Here is a 14,385-nt window from a genome sequence, read left to right as displayed (position 1 = left end):
GGTGAGACATATTTCAGAATTTCTTACTCTGAATTCATGTTTCAATGAATAGAACAAGAACCGCGTTTGAAATCAAGCTGCAAAAGGCAAGCAAAACAACTGACTTGCGCATTCCGGCTTCTGTGTGCACAATGTTTAATGTACTCGTTGACGCCAAAAAGCAAAGCACCAAACTTTGTGCCCTGGATGGAGGACAAGAGGTAAGTGAACCGAGTGTCCCACAGGGACGTGCAGCACAAGGTGCCCCAGCTGTTTCCAGAAGGCTCTCACTTGGTTAGATTGAAAGGCCAAGTTCTTCAATAGAAGCCCTTGGTCTTTTCTTCACTATAATAGCGGACTTCATCCCGGCTCATGTCACTTTCCTCTCCTTTCTATGAACACTGCCCAAAATTTTACAAGTGGCAGTTGAAGCTTTTAACAGCTTAGGTGTTGTGTATTTACATAAACCTTGCTTTTCACAAGCAAATAAGAAAGCTAGAAAGCTCCCCGCTTTGTTTATACAAATCTAGAGTATCCAGAGTTTGCATTCAAAAAACAAGGCACAGAAAATAGCATATGAAATATTTTATTCATACAAAAGTTTCCGTGTTTTAAAAATAAAGTAGAAATGCACTTTAAAAATTAGACTTCTTTTTTTAAAATGAATATCCCATTTTTTCATTTTGATTCATGTTTTGTTTGGTTGTATATTGCAAAACACACCTCATGTTATCCCATGATTTCTTTTTGTTGAAAGTGACGTTTGTGTGAAAATGGATCTATTTTTCTTAGATTATCTGTTGAAGCTGACATTGTGTTGCCGCTTTTCTCATTGTAATTACTTTTTCATCATTTTTTTACTCTTCCCTTATGTTCTCCTTCGTTGTCTTTTTTTTTTTTTTTCTCCATGGCATGATCCAGTTTGGTAGTCAATGGGTAAGTCGCTCTCTTTTATTTATTTTTTTTGTTTGTAAAAGCACATTTTCACTTAAATTATTATTTTTATAAATGTACATTTTTTTATTTTCACCTTTTCCAATTAATGTAATTAATTCCATTTTCAGGTTTATGTTTTCTGTGTATGTGTAGAACACTGACAGCTTATTATAACATAGCAATACGCAGAGAGACATTAAAACACCTATAAATACTTACACCTTAAATAATGTCAAGGGAAATGTTTCTTCCCTATTAGACTGCAGAACCTACAAACTTCCCTTAGATTGTTTAAGGATAAGATTATTTAAAAAGAAATGAATTCACCCTCCTTTTTAAACAATTTCAAAATTCAGAAGCAGAGTGATTATTACTATTTCAAGGTGCATATATCTATAGTATATACTTTGACTAATGCTAGAAAAAATTGGAGTTCTGGATGACATATATCAGGGCACCTCCAAATTTGAGGACCGGGAGGCCGCTGCTAAGGTCACTTCATGGAGAAGAACCCAGTTGTGGATTTCAGTAAGGTAGGTACGCGCCCAGCAGCGTACAGTCTTGCCTCCCGCTCATGGCCTGGGCAGTAACCAGAACCAGAGGCAGGCCTGGGTCAGCAGCCCTTCCTCTTCCCCACACAAGGTTGTCTTGAATTACTACCCAGAACTTCAGAGGAACATGATATGAAAAGTCGTATGCATACAAAACAGAGTTGCTCTCATATATATATATATTTATATGAGATATATATATACACACACACATATATGTGATCTCATATATACATATATAATCATATATATCATATATGTATATATGTGTATATATATTTACATTTATATTTATATATCTGTTCTATATATACATGTGATAAGCCAAAGGGGTTTTGGATATGCTCTGTGGATATGTTAAATCTTACAGGTCTTACAGTTGCCACCTAGGAATACAAGTCAGGGTGACTCTACTAAGCTAACAATTCTCATCCAAGCAGAAGGGCTTAGGTAGCTCTGAAAGGGGATGACAAGGCCCACTATTTACAAATTTCATACTTATTTAACCCAGATACAGACACTGGCTATTTGGCCATAATTTATGCACATGTACTTATTTCGTTCTTTGAGCAGTTTCGAGGGGAAAAGATGTATTTCTATTACCATAGCACATACAACCTAACAGATACATTAAGTAACCGATATGTGTTATAGAATGTTCAGTAATTATTCTCTGAACGCCTGCAACGTGACTTATTACCTCTAATTATCTGAATGAGGAAGCAGCTGGCTTGGATATCAGTGGCTCATCTCTACCATTTCATGTTTTTACTACAGATGTGAGCCTTTGATGGTCTACTCAGAAATATTGTCTTAAGTCTTCACACGTCCATCCATTTCTCATCAGGTTTATAGGAACATCTTGCCTCTTCCCACTGATACTGGATTTACCCATTTGCTTTTATTTTAACATGCATGGCAGTACCTGACACATAACAGGCACCGAGTAAATATTTTTTGAATGAACAGACTGATTGGTCGTCACCACTTTAAAAATCCTCCCCTGAAAAAAATAATAAAATAAGTAAAAAAATAATAATAAAAAAATCCTCCCCTGTAAGAAACGACTCTCTCTAGTACCTAAAAAGAAAAACAGGTACACGCACAAATGACAAAGCACTGTTGCATTGTCAAATGATCCTTAATATTAACAGGTAGATGGTTTGGAAAAGTAATCTGCTACTGTTCATTATATTTGCATCTGTACCTTCTCACCAGAGACAATTAGATCCCCACAACTTTCACACAATTAATACAATTCAAAATGTGCAGGTGTCAAACCCATTAGCAACTATGAAAAGTGGTAAATAAGAATTTCAGTGCAAAAGAAGGATTTTATGCTTTGCTTTTTACTCACCAATACATATACCCGCATGATTGCACAGGGTTTCCCTCTCTGTGCTTGAGGTAAGTTTTGGAATTGTTGCAAATTAGTAAATCCGTTACATGCAGAGGTGAGCCAGTGGACCTCATTCTGCAGTAAGCAACAAATAAAAAACTAGATTATCACACAATTGGGAACCTTGTAAAATACCTGCTTACCTAGATAAACCTAGTAGGGATAGTTGCCTGAGTTGTACTGAGAGACCTCTCCAGAGTCCCAGGAAATTTGTCATATGGCATTGCCGAGATGAAACTTTCCCAGCTCCTTTTCCACGAGGCGGCCCCTTCCCTGCTCCTACGTTACGGCTGTTTCCTCACGTGGCACGTGGTGATGCAGACGTGCTCAACCGCAGCCCAGAATGGTGTCTAATGGAGTCATTAGTGAGCCAATGATCTGCTCCTGTAACAGCTGTGTGTAATGAGTCAGCAGTCTCGGGCCAGTTCCTCGGGGACAGGTGTTGAGACCACAGAGCCACCAGTGTTTAGATATCATTGTTCTCCACCGACTGCATGGGTCTGAGGTAATTCTCGGCCCTCAGCGCCCCTGCATCTGATAGGAGCCCATCCATTAAGGGTGAAAGCACAGTAATGGAGGCTCCTTGTGTAGGATTCTCCACGACAGTAAAATGTTTCCACCTCCAGACCTAACAATTCAATTCCGTTAAAGTTCTTCCCAAGAGAAAGACCCAAATCTTTTAAGAATGCTGGGTTGTGCTGGCATTTGATTAGTCTTCGTTTCCAGTGTGTTTACATTAGCAGCAGTCAGATGAAAAGAGAGGATAGGTACCTGAGGACGGGGGCCAGGCTTTCAGACCCGCGTCTGATCTCTCAATTCCCTGCGCTCCGTGGAGTGAGAATTCCTTACAGGTTAATCTTGATTTAGAGTCAGAGTCATCTGCTGGAGAAGCACAGACCCGTTGCTTTTGAGGGCAGACATAAGGAGAATTAGTTTAAGAAAGGGGCTGTAGGGATCCCTGGGTGGCTCAGCAGTTTAGTGCCTGCCTTTGGCCCAGGGCGTGATCCTGGAGTCCTGGGATCGAGTCCCACGTCAGGCTCCCGGCATGGAGCCTGCTTCTCCCTCCTCCTGTTTCTCTGCCTTTCTCTCTCTCTCTCTCTCTCTCTCTCTCATAAATAAATAAATAAATCTTTAAAAAAAAAAAAAAAAAGAAAGGGGCTGTAATTTGCCAAAGCCCTGGGATGTAGGATTATCGATCCGGCTTGGAATATTCTGATAGAAATTGTATAGGTTTTTATTGTTGCAGACAAAAACTTTGCGGATTTTTATCAAAAATTCAGTCTATTAATGCCAGTAAAATATCTACCAGTTTCAGGTTAGGTAGCGTAGATGTCTGTGCAGGCAAATCCTCCTCCTCTCGGTGCCCTCCTTTGGTGTATCTGGCCTGTCTTTGGGCGCTGTCTGGACCCCCTGATGAACAACTCTTCCCGCCTAACCTTCTGTCACCTCTGTGTGGTGTATGTGAATTATTCTCCTTGCAGAATGTGCATGTAAAATATGGATTCTGAGGCCACCTGCCCACTCCCCTCCCCAGGGCCTCCAGACCACCTCTGACAACTGTGTAGCGAGAGGAGATTCTGGAAGTTCTCAGCAATTTTAATATTAGTGAAAGCCCGAGCTAATCAGATAAGTTTACAATAGCAAAATGTCACATCATAAAAACCTAACAAACCTTACGTTGTTTGGGTTTGCCCCTTGGGCAGTACATTTACTCTACTTTCTTCCTTTTTAATTTTTTGTGTTTCTCTCTCCGTCTCCTCCCCCTTCCCCACTCCCCTCCCGGCTCCCTCCCTCCCTCTCTCCTCTCACTGCTTTTGGCTGGATCAGGTGTCAAAGAAAATAGTCTTAAGGTGAATATTATAGGAGAATTTGATGGCTCCTGGGGTCCATACCTTTCCCTGCCTCTTGATAAAAAGGGTGTGAGGAACCCCTTGAGTGGCTCACCTCGTAAGATGTGTCCAAATCGATCCAGTCTAAAAGTTTAACATGTAGAAGCTCTACAGTTTTATGTCCAGTAGCCTTTTGATGATATTTGATTACTTTTGAGTCAAAAGATGACTCTATGGCAGGGGCGCTCGGCTGGCTCCATCAGCAGATCCCGTGACTCTCGTTCCGGGGTTTGTAAGTGTGAGCCCCATGTTGGGTATAGAGAATAACTCAGCAATAAATCTTTTAAGAAATGAAATATAGACACACACGGAACATATCAAGTATATATTTAAGAACATGGAAGCCCTCAGAGGTCTGGGCGCCTGGGTCCCCATATGGCCGATAGCACTTTGCAGGAGAGAGAAGTGAGAAGCCCGACGCCTGTATCCCTTTCCAGTTCTCCCCCAAAGAGGAGCCTCGTCTGGTATCTCACTTCCACCTGCTGCACAGACACAAATTTGGAGAGAGAAGGATGTAAAGAGAGAGTAGCAGGGAGGGAGAGCCGGGCACAGCTCGTTGGCATAAGCTCCTGACGCAGGTCAGCTCCCGCTGGCGCTGGGGACCTGCTGGTGCCCTGTCTGCGGGCCTTCCCAGCTGTCTCAACGGGCATCCAGGGTCTTCAGGCGGTTTCTCTTCTCCTTTGTTTTTCTTTATTTTCCGCCCCTCTTCCTTCTCTCCAGGATGTTGTAAAAAAGCCAAGGGGTCCACACTACTGTGCTAGAAATCCACCCTCTGTGTTTCTGTTGCTTCTGGAGAGCACGGGTTTGAGAACCAGGAAGGCCCTTTTTCAGGAAGACAGACACATAATTCTTCCCTCTAGGAGAAATACATGCCTGGAAAGTTCCATATTCACATGTGTGTGATTAATTTTAGACCACAGATCAACACGCACGTGTACGTGCAGAAAAGAAAATTGACGTGCTCCAGAATTATGCTTCCCTTTTTCTTTATGCAGGTAGACGGCCACTTGTAACTGTCAGAGCCTGTGGGGGGATCACGCCCGTGTATTCCAGAGCAGACCTAAGTTGGTGTTTTGTTGTGTATGAAAACTTTGAGACATGTTTTCAGAAGAAAAAAATAGCCTTCAAAAACTTACATCCTAGGAAACCATTCATCCAGCAGCTGTTAAGTTGGTCTAATGTTTATACTGACCTGAGTACTTTTACTCTGTGCATTATGTTAGCTGTTCCAAGAAGCCTTGAACCATCAAGATAGGGTTAGTCTTTACAAGTCACATTTTCTGTGAAGTGGCTATTGGGGACAATCGGCTGTCAGATAAATGCTTCTAAAGCAAGAATTACTGTTTAAATGAATGTGCCTCCACACACCGCAGAAGCCAAAGCTCCTGCTAATTTAAGAATGCAACTCTCCAGTATTCTCTAAAGAAAGCAAAAAAGGAGGCTTTCAGGTTTATTTTAAATACACCTTTTTTATATTTACTTAAAGGCGTCTTTTTCATGAGGAAGCAGTGATAAAACTATGGGGAGTGAGTGCTGCTTCATTATACCTTTTATGGCCTATTAATTTGTTACCATCTATTCACCTTTGTTGATGAAATTTTAATTTTGCCCTTGCTTGAGCATATTGTAAGAATTGTATAAACTGCTGCTCCGTGCGCTGACAAAACGGTCCTTTTAGAGTGAACAATTGGGAGCTCATTTTATTTCTAGAGCACATTTAAAATAACTTATGAATGAGAGTTGTCAGACATGAAATGCTGTATTAATTAAATCTTTTTCTAGTCTTTTTGCTTCTCCAGCTAAACCAACCCTTTAGAAAAATACGCGGCCACCTTAATTATAGAGGAGAAGACAAAAAGTATCCTTCACATTCCTCTGCCTGAATAAGAATAAGAACCCAATTCATCTATATAATAACCCCATTAGCTGCTTAACTCAACAGCGCACATGGGAAAATTTTCAAACCACAATGTAAAAAGTGTTGATTGGGTGGATCGTTTTCAAGGTTTTGTTCTTCTAATGTTCAAAATGATCATTTTAAGTAAATCCGATCTGTCATAACTGGGAGCTTTAAAGCATTTATGACTTAGAACAAAAGTTTTGTGTCCACATCAACTAATGCATCTTTGTCTTTTAACATCCAGCAACAATACCATTCAAAAATAGATGATTTGATTGACAACACCGTAAAAGAAATCATTTCGCTGCTAGTCTCAAAGGTAACGTATTATTTATTCACCTTAAGTCAGATTCGAAAATCATTTTGCTGAGCATGTTTGGGGAAAAAATCTGTCTTATGTTTCTAAATACCTAATGGAGAAACAGTAGTTTTAAAAATAGCTGCGAGAAAAGTTCAGATTCTAAGAAGAGTTCCGAACAAAACATTAACACTCTTTGTCAACAACTTTTGATTTTTTTTTTGTTTGTTTACAATTCATCTCGGCTTTTCTTGCAGCTGTTGGCTTTTAAAAATAACTCTGTCTTCCAGCAAGACTTTATTATTTTACATTTATGTCCTCTTTCTACTCGTCTGTTTGGCTGATTCAAGCAGTCACCAGTCGTTGAGTGTAGCCTGTTTGTTGGGATGCCGTTGGCGAGGCTCTAGAGCTGGTCGCAGGTGGACGGAGGAGGCGGGCAGGCTGCGGTCTGAGGTTCTCCACTCCCAGGGGGCCCCCGCGACTTCCAGCTTGATGCCACACGTATCTGTGACAAACCCCACGGCCTCTAATTGTCTAAGGGATGAAGCATAAATGAATATCCCATTGAATGCCTTAGATGATTTGCCGTCCCACTGAGGTCACAGACTGCCATGAGCGACACTGGAGATCCAGGGCTGCCGGGGAAGAGACGGAGACTGGAACGCAAGACAGAGAGGGGTCCGGGTGGACGCGGTCGGGGGGACGCCCACGGGAACGGAGAGAGCCTGTGCTCCCGCAAGGCTTGGTCAAAGAACCCCCGTCAGGCTTCATGAAACCATTGGAAGAACGTACGGAAAGCAAAGGAAAAAACACCCCCGATTTAATAAACGAGGGACATGCTGTTTAGAAAAGAAAAAAAACAGGTGCCCAATAAGCATGAAAACGTTAAACCTCATTCACAATTTGAGGAATGAAGAAAAACTACAATGAATATGCCATGTTTTCTAGGAAGTTAGCATAGGTATTTTTAAACCGACACTTGGGTTTGGAAAAGGTGAGGTGGGACACTCCCGTCTCCCGTCTGCAGGAGTGTAAACTGCCACGGCCTTTCTGGAGAGAGAGAGCTTGGAACTATGTGGAGCACATGAACACCCTCTTACCTAAGAACTATTTTGTGGGTTTATCTCCTGCTCAGAGAGATGCACAAGGTATATATACAATGATAGGGTTGCAATGACTTCTAATGGAAATTTGGAAGCAACTTTAATCTCTAACATGAAGGGAACGGTAAAGTAAATGACGGGGCATCTATATTAAGAAACCATGGTTTCAGAGACTATTCGTGATAAAGGAAAGGTTTCCTAATATACTAGTAAGTGGGGAAAAAAAAAAAAAAAAGCTTAACATTTTAGAAATGTAAAGTATGACCTGTCTTGGCATCACATTAGGAAAGGACAGGATAGACTCCGAAATGTTGGCAGAGCCGCTCTGGATGGTGCGGTCAGGCTGGAATTTGGAGGCAGGTAGATTCTTTGGGATTTCAGGGGTTCTTTTGTTTTGTTTGTATTTTGCAAATTCTTTGGTAGCAGGTGTTGAGATGGGAAATAGCCACCAAGATGCAGTTAGAACAGCCTCACCCCTCCAGCACGTTCTTGTTCTCGTTACTTCTCCCACCACGAGAATGCCTCCCGCTTCGCCCAAAGTGGAAAGGGAAGAGGCTAATGGGAGACGCGTCCGGCAGGTGGGGGAAAGGCGAACCCCGGGGAGCGGAGCCCCAGGGGGGAGCAGGGGCTTGCAGCACTGCACAGAGGCTGGCCCACGGCACAAGGGTGGAGGTGACACGGGACCGCCCTTGCCTGTGAGTCAGCCGGGGAAGTTTAACCGGGCGGCCCGACCCCATCGTCACGCTGCCCCCGTGCGGGTTGTCTTGTGAGTCGGGGCCTCACGGAAGCCCTTAAATTGCCCCATAGCGCGCAGCTGGTAGAGCCTTAAACAGGCAGCGAGGAAAAGGGACCAGGGCGGGATTTGTGCCGGCGCGGGGAGGGCTGCGTGTCCTCTGCGTTCTCTCCTGGCGAAGGAAAAAACGGAATCTTTTTTTATGTCAAATACATCTGTTAATCGGAAAAATAGTATATTTGACTCAAGTAAGGAAACAGTGTTGTAGAGATCAGTGCTATTCAGTAGAGCTCTCTGCGGTCTAAAAATACCAGCACCATCCAGTGCACGGCCTCCTAGCCACGCGTGCCCACGGCCACTGGAACGGGCCCAGTGCAACCGAGGAATTGAAATTTTAATTTTACTTAATTATATAAGTAATTTTAACTAAAATAGCCTACTGTAGCTAGCTATTATAAATGGGGTTAGCGCCCTTCGCTTCTAAGAGGCTTCCCGCAGAGCTCCCTAGCTCCTTCTGCCGTGTGGAAATGCAGCCAAAAGCCGTCATCTCTGAACCAGGAAGTGGGTTCCCACCAGACACAAATACACCGTCGTCTCGTCGCTGGACTCCCGGCCTCCAGACCTCTGAGGAAAAGACGTCCGCTTCTATGTCACCCAGTCGAGGGCGTGCGGTCCAGCAGCCTCCGGGCTAGTAACGGGGAGACGGAGGGAACCCTGGGTGCCGTGGACTGGCGCAGGGTGCCTGGAAGAGGGACAGATTGCGAGGGGAGGACCGCGGGGCAACACCGGCCCGTGCAGGCCCAGCTGTCTCGGAGATGCGGGCAGGAGGGGGCGGCCAGCGACCCCAGCGGGTGGTCGGGTCTGGAATTCCGAGGAAGTCGATGGAGCCAAGCGATCAACCCGATTATAAGATGTCAACCATTAGGGATGATTCCGTGCGTGGCTGCTCCTCTTAGGCAGATGTCCCATAACTGGAAACTCCACGGAGAAATAAAAATCAGCCTTAAAGGGGAAAAAGATAAAGATGCTTCTAGCCCAAAAGGGACTTAGGTATTTTTACTGAGAAAAAAAAAAAAAGATGACAGCAGGAACGTTCTTGTTCATTGACTTGTAGTTGTGAGCGGTGGGTGATTTTGTGGGTTTTGCTGTTTGTATCCCTTAGGATACCTGACAGCGTGCAGGACTGTCACTCTTCCAAGGTGCGGCTTCGGCCGCAGCCGCGCGGCCCTGTTTCCGTTTCTTACATCATGTCGCACCCGGTGCGGGGGGAGCCCCTGGGGAAGCCTGTGCTCCTCTTGCAGAGACTACTTTGCGGTAATTGACCAGCCACCGAGAGAAGCGGGTCTCCCGTGCGCTCTGGGTGAGCTCGCGGTCACCGGAGACCAATAAGCCGCGTCCCTAGCACTGTTATCACTTTGTTGAAGAAGCTGCTATGTGAACAAAAACCAGCCTTCGTTAATTTCCCTTTTCGTATTTGAAAAACCTTGTCAGGAGTCCCCCTTTGGGAGTTTATAATTTGTCAATAGCACGTGTTATTTTGGTTCTAAAGAGGAAAGATGTGCGGCGGTAGATTCCTACTGAGTTCTCCTCCTGTCTTAGTATTTCCACTCGATGACCTCTAACTCCCCACACCCTTGGTCATAGGATGCGTACACGTCTTAGCTGTAACTTCATAGAGGAAATGAACTTGTAGAAACGTAAAGCACTCGTGAGATGAATTTTAAATCCGTAACACTCACGGGGCGTGGGCGCACGCACAGTGGTAACCGTGGAGGGCCCCGTGGGCGTCGTGCTGGCCCGAGCTCCCACGGTGGTCAGTGTTGGAATCAGGATCTAGAACCTCGGTCTCGGGCTCTTTCCCTTGCAGCCTGCAGCACGTTCGTCTGTTTTCTCTCCAACTGCTTCGTAAGCTTCTGAGAGCAGATTTGATCCCTGTGTGTCTAGTTAGAGCCTCTCGGTAAAGGCCCGGCGCCTACTGTCGGGCTTCCCTGCAGTGTCACAGGAGCATCGAATGTCACACATTCCTCCTGTTACCTGGTCACTTTTATTCAACTTCTTCAATAGATAGAAATGATAGATAGATAGATAGATAGATAGATAGATAGATAGATAGATAGATAGATAGATAGAGAAGGTCAGGGAATGGCCAACTATGAGAGAAAGGAACTTGAGGAAGCTTGACCATCATTGCTTCTAAACATCAGTACTGAGGTTAGCCTCGGGAACTTCAACTTCTTTATTAAAGGTTTAAAATAACTCATGTGTTCTGTGAAAAGGCTGCTATTACATATTATTTTTTTATCTTAAAAAAAATTTTTTGTGTGTGTATTATTTCCAGCAGTGGAAAAGGGCCGTAGGGCTCATCTTCACATGAAACAGTGAACCTTACAAGTCAGCCCTCCGCTGCTGTCACTTTGTTCATTGTGGATTTTTGTGCTGTGGGGGAAGTTGGTCCAGAAATTATTCCCCCTGTTATTAATTTGTAACATTCTAAATACTCACTATAAATGATTACAGTTTGTTTCAGTGTTGGAAGGGGTGTTATCCAAGCTGTCAAGATACGATGAAGGCACTTTCTTTTCATCCATCCTGTCATTCACTGTAAGTATTTGAATGAGTTCTCTTCTGCTGTCTTTTGACTGCTGTCATAGTGCTTATCTAGCAGTTAAGAAAATAATTCTCATAATTATCTCTTTTCCACTTAAGGTGAAAGCAGCTGCAAAATACGTTGATGTTCCAGTAAGTATTTTTTATTTGCTTTTAAAAACTGTGTGTGTGTGTGTGTAACTCTATCTTAAATAATTACGGTTTACCACAGATTTATTTCAGATCTTTAAAGCAGTGAGTGCCATTCCCTCGGGGAGCAGCTTATTTTCCTTAAGCAAGTGCTAACTCTCATAACAAGGCTTGACATGGTGATTTCAGTGTCCTTTCTCCACTTTAACTCAGGAACTCTCGTGGAGATCAAGTCACTATGAGAACATGTCAGCTCGGGTGGTTCTAATACTCCAGGACTGGGTACAAAATGCCTCAGACCATTTACAGAAAAATGCTTACTGTCTCTTCGCTTTATATGAAAGCTGTGCCAGGTTTCTCATAGGAGTTAAAGTAACAATAGAGATGAACCAGTTAAATCAAAGAACTAGTTTTCTCTCTCTCTTTTTTTTTAAAGATTTTATTTATCCATGAGAGACACACACAGAGAGAGGCAGAGACACAGGCAGAGGGAGAAGCAGGCTCCATGCAGGAAGCCCAATGGCGGGACTCAATCCCAAGACCCTGGGGTCACAGCCTGGGCTGAAGGCAGACGCTCAACCACTGAGCCACTCAGGTGCCCCAAATAACTAGTTTTCTAAATAAAAATGTAGTATGAATCAATATTCACTTATTTTAAACACTTGGCATTTTGCAGAATTCTTGGGAAATAATTTGTAACCTGTAAATCTGTTCAAAGATTAAGATACCATGAGCTACCATTAGAAAATTCACAGGACAAATATAATCAACAAGTTACATTTGTAACTTACATTACAATTATAAAATGTGTTACACTTAACATATTTTAAATTGATAATCCTAAGCAATTACGTTTTGCCTTCATCCTATTATGACATATGTATGATCAAGGCCTATTATGTTCTGTTTAATCATGTATCTTGGCATATGTATCGCTTTGCAAAGAATTTGAGCACAATGAAAATAAAACTTACAAATTGAAACTAAATGGAATATAAGTCAGGCAACCTGGGTGGCTCAGTAGTTTAGCACCACCTTAGGCCCAGGACGTGACCCCGGGGTCCTGGGATCGAGTCCCACGTCAAGGTCCCTGTGTGGAGCCTGCTTCTCCCTCTGCCTGGGTCTCTACCTCTCTGTCTCTCATGAATAAATAAATAAAATCTATAAATAAATACATACATACATAAAATGGAATATAAGTAAATGAAATATAAATAAATAAATAAAAATAATAAATAAATAAATAAATAAACAAACAAACGGAATATAAGTCATCTTATCTTTGCTTGAGATTGTGCTTGGGTAGCATCACATCTAGCTTGTCATTATGAACGTTAGTGGTTTAGGGACTGGCAAGCTCTGTATACCAGTTGTAGATGGCTCTTATTTTTTTTTAATGTTATTTAAGTTCAATTAACATATAATGTAGTATTGGTTTCAGAGGTAGAGGTCAGTGACTCATCAGCCTGTGTAACACCCAGTGCTCATCACGTGCCCCTCCACGACCCTCAGTTTTGTTTCCTATGGTTAAGAGTCCCTGGGATCCCTGGGTGGCGCAGCGGTTTAGCACCTGCCTTTGGCCCAGGGCGTGATCCTGGAGACCCGGGATCGAATCCCACGTCGGGCTCCCGGTGCATGGAGCCTGCTTCTCCCTCTGCCTGTGTCTCTGCCTCTCTCTCTCTCTGTGTGACTATCATAAAAAAAAAAAAAGAGTCCCTTATGGCTTGTCTCCTCTCTGACTTTATCTTGCTTTATGTTTTCCTCTCTTCCCCTATGATCCTCTTGCTTTGTTTCTTAAATTCCACATATGAGTAGGATCATATGATAGTCTTTCTCTGATTGACCTATTTCGCTCAGCATAATATCCTCTAGTTCCATCCACGTCATTGCAAATGGCAAGAAAACTCTTTCTATGGCTGAATAGTATTCCATTGTCCGGGTAGACCACGTCTTTATCCATCATCTGTGGATGCACATCCGACCTCATTCCATAGTTTGCCTATTGTGGACATTGCTGATATAAAACATTGGGGTGCAGGTGCCCCTTTGGATCAGTACATTTGGATCTTTGGGAAAAATACCCCGTAGTGAAATTGCTGGATCATAGGGTAGCTCTATTTCAACTTCTTGAGGACCCTCCATACTGTTCTCCGCAGTGGCTCCACCAGCCTGCATTCCCACCAGCAGTGCAAGAGGGTTCCCCTTTCTCCCCATCTTCACCAACATCTGTTGTTTCCTGACTTACTCATTTTAGCCATTCTGACAGGTGTGAGGTGGGATCTCCCTGTGGTTACTTCCCTGATGCCGAGTGATGTTGAGCATCTTTTCATGTATCTGTTGGCCATTTGTATGTCTTCTTTGGAGAAATGTCCGTTCACGTCTTCTTAAATGGCTCTTATTTTTACTGTGGACTGAATAACCCCCAGATTTACTGCTGCCATAATTATTATAAATGAATATTTTAAACCTTTTTTTCATAATGGTAAGTGTACTCTTTAATCCCCAAACCCTACTTCCCCTGTCCCCCCACCCACCCACTTAACTCCCCTCTGGTAACAATCAGTTTGTTTCCTGTAGTTAAGAGTATAAATGGATATTTTTTAAGGAAAAGGCTATGGATTTTCCCAGCTCTGCATAGAGTTTCTTTGGAACAAGGCTTTTTTATTTCACAAATGATTCCCAAAGAATTCTTGGTGTCCTCTTTGTCTTGTACCTAAGAATCAGAAAATCAGCACTGGGCAATAAGCAGAAATAATCACATGTATAGGGTCTTGCAAAAGAACAGCACAACAGAGAGAAAGGAAAAATTAAGGAGAATTTATATTCCCTATCTTAAGACAAATAATCGTAGGAACATGTGA

At 42.9% G+C, this 14,385-nt stretch overlaps 1 protein-coding gene across 15 annotated transcripts in view; it reads left to right on the top strand.

The window, feature by feature from the left end:
- Nucleotides 1-14,385, top strand: part of CADPS2 (calcium dependent secretion activator 2) — a 454,345-nt gene that overhangs the window by 408,115 nt on the left and 31,845 nt on the right. For 10 of the 15 annotated variants that reach the window (XM_025477137.3, XM_049093869.1, XM_049093864.1 and 7 more), the window contains 5 exons: nucleotides 53-200; nucleotides 901-915; nucleotides 6,899-6,973; nucleotides 11,306-11,389; nucleotides 11,495-11,527. In XM_025477137.3, the coding sequence (XP_025332922.1) occupies nucleotides 53-200; nucleotides 901-915; nucleotides 6,899-6,973; nucleotides 11,306-11,389; nucleotides 11,495-11,527 (355 nt within the window). Of the gene's footprint in view, nucleotides 1-52; nucleotides 201-900; nucleotides 916-5,749; nucleotides 6,011-6,898; nucleotides 6,974-11,305; nucleotides 11,390-11,494; nucleotides 11,528-14,385 lie in introns of those variants that run through there. The other 5 variants (XM_025477139.3, XM_049093873.1, XM_025477135.3 and 2 more) reach the window with 2 other exon arrangements.

This window comes from Canis lupus, chromosome 14 (assembly GCF_003254725.2).
Source record: "Canis lupus dingo isolate Sandy chromosome 14, ASM325472v2, whole genome shotgun sequence".
NCBI classification, from domain to species: Eukaryota; Metazoa; Chordata; class Mammalia; order Carnivora; family Canidae; genus Canis; species Canis lupus.
This window is presented reverse-complemented; position numbering and strand designations above follow the sequence as displayed.